At 42.4% G+C, this 21,761-nt stretch overlaps 2 protein-coding genes across 2 annotated transcripts in view; one reads left to right on the top strand and one right to left on the bottom strand.

The window, feature by feature from the left end:
* Positions 1-368: 368 nt before the first annotated feature.
* Positions 369-10,883, top strand: LOC105931941 (uncharacterized protein C5orf49 homolog). The gene is made up of 3 exons (XM_012870866.3): positions 369-581; positions 5,449-5,565; positions 10,620-10,883. The coding sequence occupies exons 1-3, from the start codon at positions 552-554 to the stop codon at positions 10,797-10,799; spliced, it is 327 nt and encodes a 108-aa protein (XP_012726320.2). The 5' UTR covers positions 369-551; the 3' UTR covers positions 10,800-10,883.
* A 3,462-nt stretch (positions 10,884-14,345) lies between these two features.
* The window catches only part of LOC118565417 (adenylate cyclase type 2-like), a 37,567-nt gene continuing 30,151 nt past the window's right edge, over positions 14,346-21,761 (bottom strand). The window contains exons 13-17 of the mRNA XM_036145856.1: positions 20,395-20,541; positions 20,109-20,216; positions 16,531-16,645; positions 16,300-16,424; positions 14,346-14,587 (exon numbers count right to left, since the gene is read on the bottom strand). Coding sequence (XP_036001749.1) covers positions 14,435-14,587; positions 16,300-16,424; positions 16,531-16,645; positions 20,109-20,216; positions 20,395-20,541 — 648 coding nt within the window. The 3' untranslated portion in view covers positions 14,346-14,434. The remainder of the gene's footprint in view (positions 14,588-16,299; positions 16,425-16,530; positions 16,646-20,108; positions 20,217-20,394; positions 20,542-21,761) is intronic.

Here is a 21,761-nt window from a genome sequence, read left to right as displayed (position 1 = left end):
TATAGATATGTATAGACAGCTATAATATTAACCTATAGTTATACATAATCACACAGCTATTTATTTGGCTTATTTATGATACTTGAAAATCTATATATGCACATCTATGTCTAAATACAATAGTCTGTACTGTATGCAAGCTAAAAACCTTGAAAAAGAATGGTCTTGCACAACTTTTTTCTAGTGTTGCCACTCTGCAGCTTTGGTGTGTCCAGTTTTGCAACATGGTGCAGCTTTAGTTTATAGAAGGCAGATACAAGTAGTGAAATCAGCCCGAATAAATTTCCATGCAGCACAGAAACAACGGGCCCCTGAATGCAGCACACCCCGACCACCCGACCCGGACCTCGAGAGGGAAAGAACGCGCTCGGTATCCTAGCAACCACGCACGCCAACCTCCTCACGCCGAGAGCTCGCTCGCTCCTCCGGGGTGATTCCGCTCGTCTCTCTCTGCTCCCTGGTGCAGTAAACATAGACGCTTCGCTTGAGGCTCAAAGCAAACACTTTCAGCCTTCAGTTACATCCCACCGCGACGGAACGAGCCGAGAGAAATGTCTTACTTCAACGATACCAAGTCAAAGGTAACGCTCGGTATTACCAAACTTCATTACCCAGGATTCTCTTTACTGTACAGGTGAAGTGTCCCTTTAAATCCATTTTTTTTTTTATCGCGGGGGCTATTTCAAAGCCTCCAGATGTTATTTTTGCACACAGCATCGTTCACATTACGGTATAGCCCTAAGGTTTTAACCCACACTGACCACTTGAGGGAGTGGTGGCCTAGGTAGAGAGCAGGGCGCTTACGTTGCCCCGGAGAGGCTGGAAGGTTCCTGGTTCCACGGCCTCGGAATGCTCCCACACAGAGGCAGCCCACTGCTCCCTAAGGAGTGGGTTAAATGCAGAAAAAGAATGTAGTTGGAATATGTGATACGGCGACAAATAAAGATTTGTATAAATGTGCTTTAGGATGCTCATAAATTACAAACAGACAGTGATTTTGAACAGGTCAGGTGCCAAGAAGGCCAGCAAAGGAAAACGTCATCAACTGAAAGCAGTGGCGCCTCCAGAAATATTTCGTAGGGGGGGGGGGGGGGCAGATGGAGCCACTTTAACTCTTGGGGTGGCACTGAAACTGAAAGCCATAATTTCAGGATTTTATTCTACTTTTTTAATAAAGCTGCCTGTAGAAAACTATCAGAAAGACTTATGTAAACACCTACTAATATCTTTTGGTTTTTAATGTTGTTTTTTGTTGGATTTTTTAAGTTCCTAATGATCTAATGTGCATAGACCAATAACAGTACAGTTAACATTTTGAGTTGAACAACAATCCCTTTTTATTGTTTAATTATATTTAGAATAAGGCGTACATTTATTGGAAAACAAAACAGTTACTAGGGGAAAGTAGAGACTGGCAGATAAAAAAAAAATGGTGCGATAGAAGCTCAGGAAGAGCGGCTGCCTACAATATACACTGGCCATTGGGGTGGCCAGGACATGGCACGGGGGGGGGGGGGGGGGGGGGGGGGGGGGGGGGGTGCATGGCCACCCCCCTGGTGTCGCCACTGACTGGAAGTACACGTACGGGTACATCTCAAATTTTTAATATTGCGTAATTTTTTTTGCCAGGCCTTTCAGAAAGTGAAACAGTTGTTTGATAGAGATTCATTACTCACAGAGTAAAATATTGCCAGCTTTTATTTCTTATCATTTTGATGATTTTGGCTTACAGGTAAAAAAACAAAAAACACCAAAATACAGTGTCTCAGAAAATTAGAACGTCACAATAAACACGTTGAAAAGGGATGGTTTAGGCACAAATGTCAGGCTTCTGAAAGTTTCTATGCACTCAGCACTCAGCACTTGGTCGGGCCTCTTGCATGGATTACTGCATCCGTGCGCCGAGGCATAGAGGTGATCCACCTGTGGCACTGAGTGGGTGTAGTGGATGCCCAGTTTTCTTTGATAGCTGTCTTGAGCTCATCTGGCTTTTTGGGTCTGATGTCTCTCATCTTCTTCTTGGCAACAGCCCAGAGAAGCTCTGTGGGGATCAGGTCAGGGGATTTTGCTTGGCCAGTCAAGAACAGGAACACCATGGTCATTGAAGCAGCTTTGGGTACCTTTGGCAGTGTGGACAGGTGCCAAGTTCTGCTGGAAAATAAAACCTGCATATCCGCACAGCTTGTCAGCAGAGGGAAGCATGAAGTGTGTCTAGAATATCCGGGTAGATGGCTGCATTGACTGAAGTCTTCAGAAAACAGAGGAGACAAAAACAAGCAGATTAATTGGCACCTCAGACCATCACTGACTGTGGAAAACCTTCGTTGGATTTCAAGCAACGTGAATTCGGTGCCTCTCCCCTCTTCCCCCAGACTCAGGGACCTTGATTTGCAAATTAATCTGAAAACAGGACTTTGGACCATTGAGCAACAGTCCAGTTTCTCCTTAGCCCAGGTAAGACGGTTCTGATGTTGTCTCTGGTTCAGGAGTGGCTTGACACAAGGCGTGCGACATTTGAAATTAAGAAAGAATTGTACATTTAAAGCCCCAGTTTGTAAGATTTACTTCCATCTAGTGGTGCGTTAAATGAATTACACAGAGAAGCGCGCTCTGGTGCATCACCATTAAAGCTAGTATCGGCAATTTGTTTCCGGAAGTTTCCCCAAGTGCCTTTTTGAATAACTGCGCATGCACAAGACCGTATTACCTTGCTCTTCCGCTCTCCAGGGAGTTTGCGTGAATAAAACCTCAAAAATTCACCCTGGTCTTATTACTTTCTGCTTAGTGGTTCCTCTTCTTCTCATAAACATGAACACGGTTCACTTCTAGCGACTCATCAATGTTCAAAGTATCCAGTGAGAGCAGCGAAGCTACAATGAACGGCTAACACCGAAGCTAACCGCTAAGCTAACCGGATACATAAACACTAGAAGTGCGCAGCCAGCAAGCGGAAACTAGCAAGGAACGAGCACGCACACTGGCGTCAGAATGACGGCATATGGGGCAACCAACTGATAAGGCGATAGCACCAAAACTTGAGGGACAGAGGAGGGGCGAGTTTATAACATCTATGGGTGAGAGCAGGAACAAAACTCGGACACATCCATGCCCTTCGGACCGAACGGCAGAGATTGGTTTGATTTTTTTACAGGCCTGCAGCTCCCACAGAGAATGATTTTTTTAACGTCCTTTTTCGTATACATAATGTACTAACTACTTTCAGGATGGAAGAACAATTTTGCCCAGTATTACAAAAAGTGTTTCTGAACAGGATTACCAACTATAGCTTTAAGCGTGTAATAACTACTACGGGAGCTGCGGAGTGTCGGCATCCTGTTGCAACAAAGCTTGTCCAGAGTTAGCTAACAAACAAACTAGCCATCTGTGCTGGGAGGACAGTAGTTTCTAGACTGCACGGCCCTGTTTCTAACATAAGGGCAAAATAAATGTCCCTGTTATATTGAATTATCTCACCTGGCCAGCAGAAAGCCTGAAACCTCTGCATTTGTTTTAAATCCCCGCTCCCTCACTAATTGCCTCCACCTGGTACAGCTACAATATAGACTCTTGTTTTCTCCCGGTTATTACTTCTTTTTCTTTTCTTGGTTACCTTCTCTTCCTTCTCACTGGGCAAACAGTATGGATGGTCCTCCATTACAACAGATATTGACAAATAGAATAATTTATGGTCGTCATTACTTGTTTTGTACTCCTCCACCAACAAGAAGTGTTCATATGCAGGTAAAACACGTAAGACTAAGAAGTTTGTCCTCTTTCAGCTACTGTAGTAAAAAATGGCGATGCCACATGGTGTCTTTCATTGGGTCCACCGCCACCTAGGGATTTATAAACTATTCAGTCTAAGCTATGAGAACGCTTTCACTTTTGATGTGATTGTTATTAGGCTTTGGCAGAATAGGTATTTTTTTGCTAAAAAAATTAATTTATTTAAATTTATCAATTTTTGATAATAAAAAGCCAGTTTAGTTACACACTGTCCCTTTCAGAACAAGACAAAGACGTTTCTGTCATTGCTGCAAGATTGATGCTGCAAGTAATAAAATCACCCAGAGAAAGTGGTTTTATGTTCCAGTAAAGTTTATTTTGTTGTAATCACCGACTTTTGATGCACCCGAAACCAAAACAAAGAAATTCTATTTTGTTCCTTGACAAAATGCAGTCATCCATCCATCTATCCATCCATCCATGAGCATTTTGTGTTTTTTTAACCAAACAATCAGTAAAAAATCTCCAAAGTTTGAAAAGCTTCTACTAGCCAGTCTCCGCCCAGTGACCGCTGCAGACCTCTATCCGCTCCCAGGGAACAGTGGCCATGCGTGGACGTGCAGGTGTAGACAATGGATTAGAAAAACATTTTTGAAAAATAGTCAGTAATTATAATGCGGGCGCCTCTTCTTTGTTAAATTCTGCAGTTTACTCTGTGCCAGCTAGATATCAAATATTGGGTCAAATCCTGTCAGATGGAGACCGTTCATTTCCAGTCAGTGCTTATCTATCTGCTTTTCGAGGACTGAGAACATATCCTCAGTGTGTCAGGATGCAGTTCTTCCTGCTGCACCATGGACAGTTCCTGAGCCTTCCACTGCCTCCTCTCCCCTGCTTCACTCCATGCTGGATCAGTTTCACCTGCTGCAATAATCAAGTCTGGACTCATTCCACCTGTTCAACCTCCTACATAAACTCCTCTCATTTCTGCTTTCGCTGCTGGTTCGACAACGTCCTGTCTGGTTTCCTGTTCCACCACTCATCTCCTTCAATAAAACTCTGAAACGAAGCTCTGTGTGTGGCTGAATTCGGGCTCAGTAACCAGTACCTGACACAGTGTGGTTAAGATCTGGTTATTTTCCTGGCTATGGTTCAGAAACTTTAGTAATCTGATCCCAGAGCTTGCCTTGTGACACGGTTGCTCCATCATGGTGGAAAAAACATTGCTTATGGCAAAACTCTGCCTGGATAGCTGCAAGGAGTCGCTTTTTGGCAAGCTTTTCATCCCACTCATCATTCATGGCAGTGTTCTTGATCAGAATTGCGAGTAAATCCACTCGTTTAGAAAGGAAGCAACCCCCCCCCCCCCCTCTGTTTTGGCCCTCTTTTTTAACAAGGAGTCTAGACTCAAACAGCGTTTATGATACAACTATACACTGAAACTAACTTAGCTGAATATTTTGCATCAATCTTTACTTACTAATCTTATGGATTTGAAATGCTACTGCCATGCTCTTTAGCTAATGCATTTACATAATACATACTATAAAAATAATAGATTCATAGATTTTATTGGTTAATAAAGCTTCTTACCAAGTATTAATGTACATCGGATCCCACTACAGAAAAAATAAAAAAAACACTTTGTATTGGGATCTCAAAAACGAAAGCTGCCAAGGGGGCAAAACCCACTTATGCTGCTGGTATTCTCTCCATTTGCAGGTCGCCAACATGTCCACTTATGACCGAATCTTCCACCAAGTCGAGGGTTATGATATGAAGCGGCCCCGCGATGACAGGCAACACTGGAGGGGAAGGGGACTCAACATAAACCAGGAGGTAACAGAAACACACGAGGAACTCCTGTCCCTACACCAAGGTGTCCCCGGGTTGGATTCTTGTAGGATTCAGTTAAAGGCTGAGAAACTTCAAATCAGACACAAAGTTAGCGGAGGTAGTGTTCACATCTTCACTGCAAAAACGGATCTAAAAATAAGCAAAATGTTCTTAAACATAGTGTTTTTGTCCTTGATCTGAGCAGGTAAATATGATCATTTGCCAATGGAATTAGTATTTTGACCCCTAAAATAAGATAATTAGACATTCTGCACTTGAAATTAGATAATGGAGATGAATTGTTCCTATTTTAAGTGCACAAATCTTATTCTATTGGCAGATCATCTTATTTACCTGCTCAAATCAAGGACAGATGCACTAATTTTAAGAAAATGTTACATATTTTTAGTTCCGTTTTTGCAGTGTTGAAGAAGCTCTGAACTGAATGGATGCAAACATGCTAGAATAACCACTTTTTACATTTTCTATCCAAAAACATTGTTGTTTTAAATTAACAGAAAATATGGCACATAAAATGTGGAACAATTTTAGAAATGTTTGACAGAAATGTCTGTCAAAAAGATCTCCTGATCCGACCTTGTTGATCGGGTAATCTTTGACGGCCCGGAGCAGGCAGGGCGGCCATGGCATTAGAGAAGCAACAGTTTTCTCACAGTTGTACATCAAGTAAAAAGAACAAAGCAAAAGAAAACTCACCAGAATGGTGAAAAATATCCGCTGACAGGTTTCCCAGGAGTCACTGTTCCAGCAAGTTCATTAAGATAACGGAAGAGCGAAGCAAAACCGAGCTGCATCTCAGGCTCGGCAGGCCCCAGTGAGCTTGTTAAACGTTAAAGGTCATGACAGCGCAATAGGAAAAAGATGAAGAAATTGTTGTTAGTCCCAGGAGAAGACCTCTTTTATCTAAGAGTTAACAGTTCCCCTTCAGTTTGAAAAAAAACAACAAAAAACACTTCAACAAGCCACACGATCCCCTTTGAGGGTCCTTTGAGAGATCAAACCAAATTGCAGCCCCCCCGCCCATAACAAATAGCTTCATGTTTGATAGCAGCCAATCATAGCGTATCAACTGCAGCCCATCAGATAAACTCTAGCCCGATGGAGGGGTGACGATCTGAGCTTGTTTTGCAGCCACAGGCTCGGGCTGCCCTGCATCCTTTTAGTAAAGCATGGACTGAACCGTATGTCATCCACTGTATTCTAGAGACAAATGCGAGGTCGTCCCTTCTGAATGTGCGAACCTTGGCTGAGATCCGGACACGACAGAGCTGTGATTCTACCGCGTGCAGCCAGCCTGCAGCAGAACGCTCAGAAAAGGAAAGACTCAAGGGGGGCCGACAGAGTCTTTGATTTCAACCCGATGGTTTTAAACCTCGGCGTTGGGAGATGTTCCCATTGTTCGCACGGGTGTTTTCTTCATTATTTTCAGTGCGCCGCGGCTGACACATATTTTATGACGCTTGTTCAATGTTTCCTTTCGCAGCCTTTTTCAGTTCCTTGGAGTAATTAGCCGTGTCAAGGAAAGCAGCTCACAGCGAGTTTCTGGGTCGCCGAAAGCTGAAAGAGTGATGAACAAAGCGGAGGCAAACACACACTGCTGAGCTTGTAATTACAGCGAGTCGAGTGGTTGGCTGTCAGGGCTGCTGACAGTTCCTGGTGAATTAGGACGTTGCTTTTCCAAGGGTTACATTTCAATACCAATGTAAAATAAACCATTCTCTTGTGTGTTCAGAGAATAATGGGACTGGGTTATTTTTTTATCCCATTTTTTTTTTTTTTTTTGCTGAAGCGCAGGGGAGTATAAACCCAGGCATGATTTTTACAGAGCCTGAAGTCTAACCCTAAGTCAGCTAAGATCATTACAATTAGCCAAAGCATGGTGGAGTTGGGGGCTGCATAATGGCACTGCTGGGTGTAATGTTCCCTTACAGCAAAGAAAGTCCTGGGGTCTTCCTGCAGGGAGCTTGCATGTTCTCCCTTTGAATGCACGGGTTCTCCCCTGGTACTCCGGCTTCCTCCCACAGTCTGAAAGCACAACTGTTGGTCTCTTTAAATTAAGTGTGAGAGTGTGAGTGTGGTTGTGTGTCCCGTAGTTGGACTGTTGACCCGTCCAGGGTGTACGCTTCCTATCGCCCAATGACCTCCGGAGATAGGCACCCGCCCCCCCTCTGTGACCCTGCACAGACAAGCAGGTGTGGACAACGTGTGTATAAGGAGCAGACTTCATTCACAGACCAGGCCACAAGCTCTGCAAACAAAGTCTGTTCCTTTTACTTCAAGTGTTGCTGATGTTTTCATCTCACCATTTCGTTGACCCTCTTCATGCTCCTTGGAAGTTGGTGAAGTTGTGCCAGAAACTTTTGGATCTCTGGCTGGTGAAAAGTTGCATGCTTTCTTTTTGCAAACAGCTACAGTGTGCATGAAATGTGACCACAGCCGAGACACAACCATCATAAATGGTTAAATTAGCAATAAATACCACTATTAGAATAACTAAAGCTTTCCTTTTGAAAGGCACTGGTATATGGAGTTTACAGGTGCTTAGCTAAATAATCTTCCTCAGTAGAAAGTATAATTACTTGTCTTGTAGCATCATATTTTATGCATTACTTCTATATTATATATTATTAGAAATTATTTGCACACATTTTTTTTTAAATTTCTGCCAGCATTTCCTTCTGGACTTTCATTCTAGCAACAATGGTTTTGCAACAACACTTTCTGTGTTCTTCACACCTCTACATGCATGCAATTTGCTATTCTTGTAAAAAAAAGTATTTTGTTGGGGAAAAAAGCACCAAGCACCAAAAAATAAACGGCACAGAATCTCAATGTGAAAATTGTGGTCAAACGAAGAGAGCTCTGCTGTGGTACTTAGTTTCTCTTTGGGTCGGATTTTGCTGAGCTGACATTGGCTGAGGTCTGCCTTTTTGGTTATGGGGAGTTAATTAGTACAATGTTTAATTTCTCCTTGGAATTAATTAAGTGTTTTGGAATTGATGAGGTCTATGTTAGTCAGGAAATGGCTCCAAGAAAGAGCTACTCACCTAAGTTTAGACAGAACTAAAATCAGAGGAATAATGAAGTAGTTCAAACCAGCTGGAACTGCAGCAAACAGCCCCCCAAAAACCTTCCTGCTATGGACGTCTTTTTAACGGCTATTTAAGGTTGGTTAAACTGGATTTTCTTAAGTCCATTTACAAATATAGTCCACCTTTAAGTATGGTGGAGTATCTGTGATGGTGTGGGATGAAAAGGCTTCATTGGGTCTTTGAACAGAATACTGTTCCAAAGCATATGAGCATATGGCTAAATCAACACAGAAGTGGTTCAGCAGACAGAGAACCAACCCTCCTCCTTGGCCATCCTAGTTACCCGACCTAAATCCTGTAGAAGTCCTGTGGGCGAGCCGAAGAGGAGAACAAACGAGAACACCCGGGACCCTTTCTGAACTGAACAGATTCTTCAAAGATCCTTCTCTGTCTGCACCAACCTGGCAGAAGGAGATTAGGTGCTGTTGTTTTGGCAAAAGATTGTATGCAGTATTAACTGCAGGGGGAAGTTAGGCACACTCTCCAGTAGGTATTTCACCTTAAATATCCTAGATTGAAGTTAAAGGAGCTATAAGTAAGAAATATACATAAATAAATCATTCTCACTTGTCACCAAGAATGGTAGTAATATTCCCTATAAACAATCGGTCCTCTACATCAACAATGTCTTAATCATGTTTTTCTCCTTTCAGACCTAGAGGTACGGTGATGGAACTACGTTGGTTCAGTGTAGCCTGTGTTTACTTCCTGGTTCCTGAGCCAATCATATGAGATTTCCCAGGGTCCCCTAAGCTGAGCACAGCAAAAAAAAAAAAAAAAAAAAAAAAAAAAAAAAAAAAGCAGCCTGTGTGGGAGAGGGTTTAACCTTAAAAAACAGACAGACGAGACCAGACACCACAGCTTCTCTTCAGTGACCAGCAGGGGGATTCGTTTATTCTGGACTTACAGTCATCTTCATTTCACAGCAGTCCCAACAATCCCAACAATATGGGGTAACTTTCAGCCTTTATAGGGATACAGTATGACGTAAATAGGAACATGATATCTTACTGTGTACAGGCGCTGCTCTGGACCTAAAGCCCTCCCTTCCTAGTTGGAGGGGTGTGTGTGTGAAATGGTGTGTGTGCTCTTCCATTTCTAGGAAGTCTTATAAACAGAACTTTGGAAAAAGACAGAAACAGAGTAAGAGCCAAGAGTAGTTTAACTAAAGTTCCTTTGGCCTTACTTTACCTTGTTGTGATTCAGTACAAATATTCTAGAACTAATCATTCCTTGGGCAGTGATTTCTGTTATTAAGACAACCTGGATTCAATCTTGGCAATAATAAAAGATGAATTCGTCCATACATGCTAACATGGAAGCTAGTAAGAGATGCGGACCACAAATAGAACAGAATGCAACATCATAAACCTGGCCCGTTGTGAGTAAAATTTCTGTTGAGTTTCACAGCAACAGGACCATCGAGTAAATAAATGGCAGGTCTCTGTGACAGGCATTGTGCATGTGTTGTTCTAATTTTAACCACTAGGTGTCACTATTACTTGTTGTTCCTTAAAATAGTACAAAGTTGTTGGCAACAAAAAAAAAAACAGTACCAGGGTTCCTGGCCCCCTCGCATGAGTGGAACTGGCTCTGCACACACATCTGAGCCGAGACCGCAGAGTCTAATTTTCCTTGGCTATGAAATGCTTGTCTTTCTTATTTTTGTGACAGAGCCATTAATAATTTAACCAGACAGGAATTCTAAGAAGAACAGAGCATGTGTTACGAGGTGGTGCACCAGCCTTTTTTTTTTAAACCCCTGGCGACCTTGATATAAACTTTGCACTAAAAGATGAGATGTTGCTTTTGTTTTAAAGCCTTAGCTCTAAATGTTTTTAAAATATTCTGCTTCCATTTACGTCTGAATTTTTGAAGGTGTTTCAAAGCCCCGTTGCTCGGCTTACTGTCCAGTTCTAAACGCTGCTTTCTGCTCCCTAACAGGAGAGGTCCAGAGCTGTGCCAGTGCTGTCATCTTCGGAATATGGCCGCCATCTGCCTCCGGTCCCCGACCAGACAGCGCGGCAGTACGCGCGCGTGGCTTCCACAAAATCAGAGTTTTACATGAAAAACGGCATCATCTGGAGTCTGGCGGAAGGATATGGGTCAGTGGCTCCGATCTGAAAAGCGCCGCGCGTCCCGGCTCGACACCAGAGGATTGGTTGCTTCTGTCTTTGCAAAGTAAATCGGTTTTTCACTGAACTGGTTTGTGTGATGAGAAAGCCATATCAAAAATAACATTTCTGCAACAGTTTACCTTTCTAGGTATAGGATTGACATGCCTATGCCTACGCTTCCTAACACACTGGGTTTTTAAGAGATTTCTTAGAATGAATCTGGGAGTAATGAGACCACAACGTTAAGCGCCAAATGCTTTGTTGATTTGGAATCACTCCAGCTCTCTGAGGATTTTTCTGAGCATTTACAGTCTGCTGCAAAGTTTTTCCCCCCGACAATCTGAACTTCTTTCACAGCTTGTCACATTACAACCGCAAACTTCAGTGTGTCGTATCAAGATTTAGAAAGGATGACATGGCTGCTCACTTAAGCCGAGACGCAGTTATCAGAGTAGCATTCAAAAGGGCTGTGGTATCTCTGGAGGAGCTGCAGAGATCCAGAGCTCAGGGCAAATATTAGTGATGCTCTCCATAAATGTGGCCTTTAGGAAAGAAGGGTAGGAAGAAAAGCATTTTTGAAAGAAAACCATAAAAAGGTCCAACCAATCATTTGCCAGAAGTCAAGTAAGAGGCACAGCAAACCTGTGAAAGAAGGTGATCTGGTGAGACCATAAGTGTACTTTATGGCTTGCATGCAAAAGAAAAAAAAAAAAAGGAAAACTAGCGCACTTGCATACCTCGTTGACCTAACAACCCCTGCATTAAAATATGCTGGTGTCAGCATCATGGTGTGGCAGCCGTGGGAGTGTTTTTGGTATCTAGGGCCAGGAAGGGAGTCAGAATTGATGGGAAGCTGCATGGAGCTGAAACCAAAAGCCTGTTGGAGATGCAAACCTTCCAGCAGGCCGAAGGAGAGGATTTTAGATCAAAGCATAATGATGTGTTAGAAAAGGCCCAGCTGATGTCCAAATGTCAAAATCCAATTGAAATCTGTGGCAAGACTTGAAAATTGCTGTTCAGAGGGGCCTCTGTTTCATCTGCTTTGCTGAGAGGCGTCCCGCAAAGCATTGACTCAGAGGGCTGAACACAGATAAAAACCACACCTTCACATATTCAGGACATCGCTTTTCTTTCACCTCCTAATTGCGCTCCGTGTTTCACCCCCAATCCCCCCGAAATACATGGAGGCTCGATGCGTACTGTGAGATCTGTAAAAGTTCAAGGCCAGGTAGGTGGAATAAAGGCAAAATAAATCACAAAATGCTTTCCTGTCATTACTCATAATTACTCCACCAAATTATGGCACTAAAAAATAGGCCTCATTTTCTTATTTTTGATTCCGGCATGACTCCGAGTCCTTAGACTCAGCAGGCTCCTTGTTTCCTAATGTGCTAAAAACTGGGAACCTGCACAAGCAAAAACGGCTACTCCACTTAAAATAATTGTAGCTGGGCTTCATCTCTTGTCAGCTTCTGATATTTGTGTCATGGCAGGAATATAGCGGCAGGGAGCTATTTCGGTCTGTTTGGTGTTAGAACTGCAGTGTTTGTTAATGAGGATTAGGAGCTAACACACAAGGTGATATTTTCTGCTTTCGAATGTGGAAAGAAGAAGAAGAAATAGACGAGTAAATGAACAACGCAGTAACGCAGGGTAGTAGTTGGGAACTAAAGCCTTTAGAAAGAATCGGTTTCGCACCTCAGGGAGGGCTTCTACGTTAAAAGGAAATCTGCTCTGTTCCTCGTCTGTAAGGTCCTCCTTGTTCTCTCTGCATGGATTTATGTATATAAATACCAACGTACAGAAAAATAGATCCTACCTTTCCTTGTTAACGTTCTGCTTTCAGGGAGCAGAGTGTTATTTTCCACACGCATTTATAGGATGAAGTGCTTAAATTGCTTCTTTGTTAGGTATGTTTTATTCAAAGAAAGTTGCCCTTTTTGATAGAGTGTGTAATGAGACGTTGAATAATGGTCTCAGACATCATTTCTTTACTTGCATTTTCTTTGCTTGACAGCAAAATCCAAATTAAGATGAATGTTGAGCTTTCCCTGGTATGTTTGCCCCAGGACACCGCTTCCTTTTATAGAAACATAGATTGTGGCACATGGGTCCTACTTGCAGCTTTAAAAAGCGTTATTTCAGGCCAGGGAAAACATACTAACTTACCTTAACCAATCATGAGTCTGAAACCATCACAAGTAGAGATAAAACACAGACAGATTCAGAGAAAAGTCTGTCGCCCATATGCCGTGAGAAATTTACACCCGCAGAGAAACGGGAAGTTGTGGATTATAAATGAAAGTATTCATTAAAATAAATGCGTCAATTTATTTTATATTTATGGTGTAAAATATTTATTAGTAATTTTGAAAGACCACAAAATAAAATTGTTATCATTGGAATGTTTTGCCAGTCTATATAAGTAGATTTTTCTGGCATTGCTGGCCTGTATTCGTATTGTCACATTATGGATGACAATCCCCCCCCCCCCCCCCCCCCCCCCCCCCCCCACACACACACAAAATTTCACAGTTACTGCTGCAATTATGCATGAAATTAGTTGACCTTTCTACACATCCTAACCAGCGGTGTCAATAACCTCGCACAGTGGTCATGACATTTATCCAAATTGAAATAGATAAACCATAAAAGTTTTGAAAAAAAATGGAACAAGCTGATTTTTGTTGGCTTTGACCTTTTAATGCATATGTTTAAAGACGGGGAATTTGAACTCTAAGTCAACGTTTTCTTTGTTAAGTGATGGGTCCCACCGTGGTGGCGTTAATTTTTTGGAAAATCAAAACAACACAGGCGGAGAATTTATATACAAATGTTTAATGAATAACAAAATGATGGCAGGGAACATTTACACACATGCTGCTGGCTTGGCCCGAGCTGGATTATAAAAAAAAGAAACCTTCCCTCTTGATCCACGTGACAGATGCTACCTGCTCATGTGGGACACGTATGCACCTATAAAGCTATAAATACAATCACAGGTTGTTTTTTTGTGGCGAACTACCCATCACGCTGGCAATTTCTTGGTACCAACAGACCTAAATGACAAGAAATACTGTAATATCCATTTGGATTGCAATGAACCAAATCAGCTGTCAGTCAAAAATCCCCCCCCCCCCCCCCCCCCCCCCCCCCCCCCCCCCCCCCCCCCCCCCCCCCCCCCCCAAAAAAAAAATAAATGGCTCAACAGGCGGCTCAATTTGCTCAAGTATAAGGCTGTGAAGCACTGCGACACTGGCTTGGGTAATTAGCTCCACACCACTACTATTTTACAGATAGGTGACTGGGGTCCTTGAGAGCTGCACTAATTTAGCCAACCTCTCTTTAGTCAGGCACTCCTTTAGACAGTGAAGAGACTCCTCAGAGTGAAGTCCTCGTCACGCTGGAGAGGTGAAACCCACTCGTAGTGCAGCGTTGAAGGACCGCGGCGGCCCACCTTGGCCTCCATCTACTCACAGCTGCTAAGGACAAAAGTGGTTCTCGACGGAGATCGGTCCGGTGTTCTGCTGGCTTCTAGTAATGTTTTTTTTTCTTTTTAACTTACAGAGCATGACAAATCACTTCGGTGCCGTTATCTGCAGTTGCGTTTTCAAGTCTGTTCGGTGGCGTGGCGAGTCACGCTCAAGGCATCACAGTCCCTTGTGACGAAGATCTGGTCATCTCTGTGTGGACAAAGTAGGTCTTCAGCTCGCCTTTGCCTTTCACGTTGATGATGCCGCGACACGAACACATGTAGCCCAGGTTGGATAAGATGCCACTGGTCTCCTGTGTTACCTGCGTGTCGCAACAAGGTTCAGCTTGTTAACACATGTACAATTACAGTTTAAATCAGATACTTTTGTGTACTGTATAAAGAGGTGCAATCAGTCTTTTCTCACTCTCTGGCATCATGCCAAACAAAGGCGTTCCTGTTTGAGCTTAGTTAGGATTAGTTAAAATGATTTCAATTTGCTAAATGCCAGAATGGACAGCTGGAGATAGGAACCAGCACCCCTCGCGACCCCAACAGGGATAAACGTGTAGGAAAATGGAGGGATGGATGGAAACGCCAGAATGGTGGAAGAGGTTTCCTTTCAGATTCAACAGTTTACATACCGTCAGATTTCTGGACCTTTGAACAATTTGGGAAATGGTCACTGATGTTGTCAAACGATGATGGGCTTGAAGGCTTCTGATAGGTTAATTCACAATATTTGAGTTAATTTGAATCCCCAAGAATGTGTTTTGGTATGAAACGTGTCAGTCGGCCTCAAAATAAAGCATCCATTGAAGCTGCAGGCTGAATCTGGTGAGAGAGAGTCATTATCTGGTCTGATGAAACTAAAATTAATGTGTTTGACCATAATCACCACTGTCACATAGAAAACGGCCTCTCAAATGGGGAACTATGGGGTTTAGCAGCATTATGTCATGTGGGTGTTATTCTGCAGGAGGGACAGGTGCACTTCACAATTGAAGCAACATCTAAAGACATCAGCCAATCAGTTGAAGGTTGGGTCTTCATATGGACAATGACCACCCTAGACATACTGCGAAATTTGTTACAAAATGCCTTAAAGGAGACATATCATGCAAAATCCACCTTTTTAGCCCTTAAATACATTTTGCTGTGTACTTGGAGTCTTTAGGAGTGCAGAAAAGTTGAATGAGGTCTGTCCAGGTGCTGCGTAGATATCTCTAGATTTCTGTTTAGGTCATATTTTTCAAGCTGTTAACTTTTCTCTGTTCTCTATTATGTTTTTTTTAACAATAACATCACAGTATTTGCTGCAGACCTGCTAAACAAGGTCATGGACTTCCAGCTAATCCAATTTAGCGAACCCACTCTTTTTATGTTTTCGCCATAGTTTTGTGATCCTTGCTCAAGGATGCCGAAGTTACAAGTGGATAAGTGAAAATGTTAGACTTTTGGGTGTATTAACCCACACAGCTCATTAGACCATCCCCCAGTGTACTATATATAGATCACAACTGAATCATTTTAATGTGCAAAGTAAGGATTTAAGAACAAAATATGTCTCCTTTAAGTACAACAAAGTCAACGTTTTGGATTGGCTGTCACAAAGCCCTGATCTCGGTCCTGGGGAAAATTTGTGAGGGCGAGTGGAAAAGACGTGGGCAGGGAAAGCTGCCATCAGTTCTGTCTGGAGGAATAGGCCAGACTTCCAGCCAACTAAGTTAAGGACCTTGTGGAAGGATACCACAAACGTTTCACCCAAGACTTACATGTTACAAGGCAATTCTACTAAATACTAAAGAAATGTATAAACATTTCAGAAATTGAAGACAGGGGCAAATACAAACCTCTAAATAATTCGTTCATTGTTCTGGCATTTAGTAAATTGTATATTTTTTCCAATACAAAACTGATTTAAAGCAGTGAAAGTAAAATTAATTTGATGTAAGACAGTATTTATTTATATATTGTATATAAATAACTGGTCCCAACTGTATATTGACGGAAATGCATCAGTAAGACATCTTACCTGTATTTTACCCAGCACCCCTGTTGTTTCCATCCTACTGGCCACATTAACACTGTTTCCCCAGATGTCATACTGGGGCTTCTGAGCCCCGATGACTCCCGCAATCACCGGCCCATGGTTAATACCTATAAAAGTCAAGCCAGAACCGACAGACATAAACATCAGGGGAACCTAAACAGACAGATAAAATGAAATATGCACATCTTTAAGGTAGTGGGAGACTTTTCGTACCTATTCGCAGTCGGAAGTCATTAAAAGAGTGTTTGTTGATGACATCTAGCTTCCCAACAAGAGCGAAGGCAAACTCCACCATCGTGCCAATGTGCATGTACTGCCTGTCGTGTTCCTGAGGAAAACGCAGAGTGAAAAGAAAGACGTAGAAAGATGAATGGAACCTTAAAAGAGATGTTAAAGCCTGTTTTCAACCCTGCAAGAACCCTGTTGTCTCAATGAAGCAAAAGGTTAAATTCAGAAAATATGGAGCATGGTTACTGTCCTTCTGATAAATCAGCAAAACAAACTACTTTTGTAAAGTGATGGCAGGAAAAAAAAACAAAACGTGGGAAATTGTTTCAGAACCTTTTCTGCTATTTAATGTGACATTTATCCTATAGAAATTCAGCTGAAATCTAAACAAATCTGTTTGGCCATAAAAGCTCGGTAGCATAAATGTGCATTTCAGAACGTAATCTTCTTAAATATGCACCTGCCATCAATTGTTGCGCATCTGGTGAACCACAGATAAAGATCAGCTGTCCTGGAAGGACTGGCACGAAATCTGCTCATTTGCATCCTTTAGCTTAAGCCAGCGTTTGCAGAGAGGTTACATAGGATTAAAAGGATTTCATGAACCAAACCTATACGTCAGAAAGATGCACAAATAGTCCACGAGATTATACACAGAACACTGTGAAAAAAGTATTCGTCCCCCATTTGACCTGGTATTGTTTTCTTTATTCACACCTAAATGTTTTGGATCATGGGACAAATTTTGGATGATTTCTAAAGAAATATTTTTGTTTTCTAAAGAAATCTCTTATAGAGCCCGAAGTAGGACATTTAGGCTTTGGGACTTCAGTGAGTCACAGTGAAAGCAGAAGCACTGTTAGGAATAGGGGTTAGGAATTAATTCTAGTTAAAATGCCGTGGCATGATGTTAAACATGCAATTCACGCCCATACATCCTCTAGTTTGGCTAATTTTATAAAAAGTTATTTAGAAAAAGGAGATGACACCAACACTGAAGACCTGCTGAAATTCATGTGAAAAACCAAACATTAAAACCTGGTAAAAATGACTGCTATTCCAAATATCACTCAGTTGAACCCCAAACCTCCCACCGTGTGCTAGAGAGCTGAAGATGAGAGCTTCAAGAGATCGCCTCTCTTCTAAGTCGAAGAGATCTGGAGAACCTTTGCTGATTAGAGTGGGCAAATATAGCAAGGTCACGATGTTGTTGAGTAGTTAAAGAGTATGCACTTCTACGTAACAATGTTCTTTTTTTCTTAATTTTCCCAGAAACACATTTTTAAGTTCAAGTTTTATTTTTAAGTTGAATGGTACCAGATGAAAGGGGTATAAACATTTCAATTTGTCTCTTTAACACAAATGTGGCGTTTTAACTGTGGCGTGCAGACTTTACAGAGCCACAGGACTTTTCTTTAAAATAACTATAAATGCCGATTGGATAAATTTGACCCGTTAGCACATTATTAATAATAATAATAGAACTTTATTGATCTCACAATGGAGAAATTCACTTCTGCATCTTAACCCATCCCCTTGGGGAGCAGTGGTCTGCCACGGTGCAGCGCCTGGGGATTAAGGGTCTTGCCTAGGGACCCAGAATGGCGGCTTGTGGGAGTTGAACTCAGAACCTCTGGGACCGAAGCTCTGTGCTCTAACCACTAGGCCACCACTCACCAGGTATAAAAAGAAAAGCTTGACTGATGTGGCATCAGTATCTAAATTGGAGGTGGGGCTCTGTGAACACCCAATTAAGCCAAATTTTCAGCAATCAGGCAGACCTGGTTACGCAGCACTGAGCTGCTTTACGTCTGAACAAGGCCCGCCCATTGGCAGCATGCATTCAGATGTGAGGCGATGAATCACTGATGGATGGATGATGCTGCGGCACATTTCACGGAGCTACCCACACGGGGCTTTTAACTGTGTTTGGGAAGCCGTTAATGCTGCGATGCCTCAGTGCTCCGTTTCTGTGGCCTCGGGCGACTGTAGATAATTAGAAGGGAAAGTCCAGGGACTTGTCAAATGTGCAATATATAGATTACAGCATAGCCTCTGTGTGTCAGAGTGTTGTCAGTACAGAGCCTCCAAAAGCATTCATAAACAGTTCGACCTTTCTTCTCTTTGGCACGTTGCAACCATGAGGCGTCAGCGTGTGCCGTTGGGATTTTTATGTAATAAACCCAACTCAGAGCAGAACAAAACTGTCAAGTCTGGTTTGCTTTTGCATCCAGTCCACTTTGTTGAACCACCCTTTGCTTTTAATTAAAGCAGCAGGTCTTTCTGGGTATTTATTTCCTGGCTTGAGACATCTTGTTTTGCAAAAATTGCTGCAACTCAGAGGTCCTGGACTGGATGAGAACATCGGTTCTCTCGATGTGCCTCAGATCGTTGCTTGTGTTTAGGTCTTAACTTTACCTGGGCCATTCTATCTCATAAATATGTGCTTATGTGAACGATTCAACCGTTCCAAAAAAGTTAAACTCCTGTAAGCCAGGGCAATAACGACCCTAACGACTCCCCATTGTAGAGGCGTGGACCAGTTTTGGTTTAATTTTCATGTCATCTAAGGCATAACGAGGCCTTTGTTGGGCATATACTCCGCGCTACTCAAGACATTTGAATTGAAAAAGCTTTCTGGATGGGAAGCAAAACGTCTTGAAACTTCGGAAAAAAGTCTCCTTCATACACAGGGTTTTTGGTGTTGATGAAAAGTTTCAGTTTGGTCAGAGCAACGTCTTCCACAGGTTTGCTTTACCCCCCCACATGATTTCAAGGTCATTTTGAATGAAAATCTGTTTATAAATCAACTTCTTTCAACAACAGCTTTCTTCCACTCCTCCATAAAGTCCAGATTTTTGAAGTTTATGTCTTATGTCTTAATGACTCTCCTACCTGAGCTGTGTATCTCATCAGCTCCTCCAGAGTCACCATAGGCCTCTTGGCTGCTTCTTTGATTAATGCTCTTGTCTGCCCAGCCTTGGCGCAAACCTACTGTAGCTCTTGTTAGGTTTGCAGTCGTGCCGTACTAGTTCCTGTTTTGGTTGATGGATTAAACAGTTCTTTGTCCAAAGCTTAATAAAATGGACGAGGCTAGAATTAAATTTTAACTCCGCTTTAAAGTTCTCCACAGCTCCATCCCTGACCTGCCTGCTTTCCTCTTTAGTTCATGATCCTGTTTGTTCACTGATGTTCTCTAACAAACATCTGAGGCCTTCATAGAGCAGCTGGGCTTAAAATAAATAGGTGTGGACTTAATTGACTAATTATGTAACCTTCGAAATGGATTGGTGGTGCTTTATTTCATTTAGGGGTCTCGGAACAAACAGGGCTGGAAAGTGCACACAAATGAACTCACTTTTTGGGTTTTTTAAATTTGCTAAAAGCTTTAAAAACCATGGGTTCTTACCTTCAACTTTACAACCTCACATTATACGTTGGTCCGTCACATAAATTCCCAGTGAAATAAATTGAACTCTGTGGTTTTCATGGCACAAAATGTGATGAAATGCTTTTGGCAACGGTCTCGAGATTTGCCGGGTCTTGACTGTGAAAAAGCTTACTTGTGCACACTCTGGTCCTGGAGTCACATTGAGCCCAGTTGCAGCCATGTAGGTGCTGCCGATAGTCTTTATCTTCTCCACTCCGCTGAACTTTGGCTTGGACAGCAGCTGTAAGTGCAAAGGGAGCCCAGACACAAAATATAAACAATGAGAAGCATCTAAATGACTTTGTGCTCCATCCACTTAGGAGCATTGTGACACTGTGCAGCTCCTCCCCAGAAAGAATCATTCTTTGTCTTTCTTACACCGTCAGACAGCCAGGATTATTAGTAAGAGAGGAGTTTACCTCATCAAAGTCCGCTATGATCTCGTTGAGAAGTCGGAGGCACTCCAGTCCTTCCTTATTGACATCAGACTCGGTATAAAACTCTTTGAAGTCCGGGATGGAGGCGAACATCACACACACGGACTCGTACGACTGATGATAAAGGTCCTGATTACAGGCGAGAAGAAGATAACAGCTGGATGGGCCGTATCGAACAAGCACCCGTGCCAGAAAGATGAAGAGAAATGGCTTGTGGTCTCAGTGGGCCTTACAGGAAAAAAATATATATCCATGACCTAAATGCCTCACAGTGAACGCTGACACTTAGACGTTAAATAAATAGGAAGAAGCTTTAATCATCTCTGCAGGGATGCTGCTTGGGTCCCTGTGGCAGCCGGAAAATAGAGCCGTACTTCTTTAGACCGGAGCAGAGGTGAACCTTACAGAATAACGTGTTTTATAGAAGTGAGAATGCACCCCTGCACCCCCGCCCCCACCCCACTTTACAATTTAGTTTCAAGAAAGGCTGTAAAGGAAGCTATAGCAGGCGCAAGACATTCTGCAAATCTGAACGGTTAAGAAAACAACATCAGCGGCATACAAATGTGGACGGACTGATCGGCACCCATGGTAAAAATGTCAAACTGAAAAGAACAAACTTGGTTGTTTGGAAAGCCAGAAGGGAGTTTTTTTGTTTTATCATCCCAGACGGGAGCATGTGGTAGTTAGCTTAACGCTACCAGAACTGTGATCAGATGACACCGAGATTGACCGACAAGCCTCCAGGTGGGTTTTAAATTAAATAGAGGATGAATTTGTGGAAAAGAACCATGTCACTGCTGTTAACTTCACGTTTTAAAGTGCCTTGAGATGACATGTTTTGAGAGTTGGAGCTATATAAATAACATTGAATTGGATTGCAGCATGGTAGAGAACCTGTGATGCTGTGGGCCTTTCTCTTCCCTGCAAACCTTTCCACTGGGTATTCTGAACTCTTTGAAACACAACAAGATTTTAAACAGAGATCTGGTGGACACTGTGGGGGTGATATTCCACATCAAGGAGCGATATCAACACAGAAACGGTCCACCAGATAAAAAAAAAATCAGCCTTTGAGGCGTGAGCATAGGAGAGGACCCAGCAGGACTCTGGTTGATGCAGAGAGAAAGTGAAAGTAGGTATAGTCAAAATGCTGTCTCTCTTGTGAAACGTTATAGGAAAAGGAATAGGTGCTGCATTACAGGAAAAACGAGGGATTGTACAAAGTAAGAACAGCACGGTTAACATTGCACTCAAATTAATACAGGACTTAAGAAAAACGATGCAGTGTGTATATCTGAGACTCAAATAAAATAATTTATTTCAATACTTTGGACACGTCTTTACCA

Source organism: Fundulus heteroclitus, chromosome 13 (assembly GCF_011125445.2).
Source record: "Fundulus heteroclitus isolate FHET01 chromosome 13, MU-UCD_Fhet_4.1, whole genome shotgun sequence".
Classification (NCBI taxonomy): domain Eukaryota; kingdom Metazoa; phylum Chordata; class Actinopteri; order Cyprinodontiformes; family Fundulidae; genus Fundulus; species Fundulus heteroclitus.
This window is presented reverse-complemented; position numbering and strand designations above follow the sequence as displayed.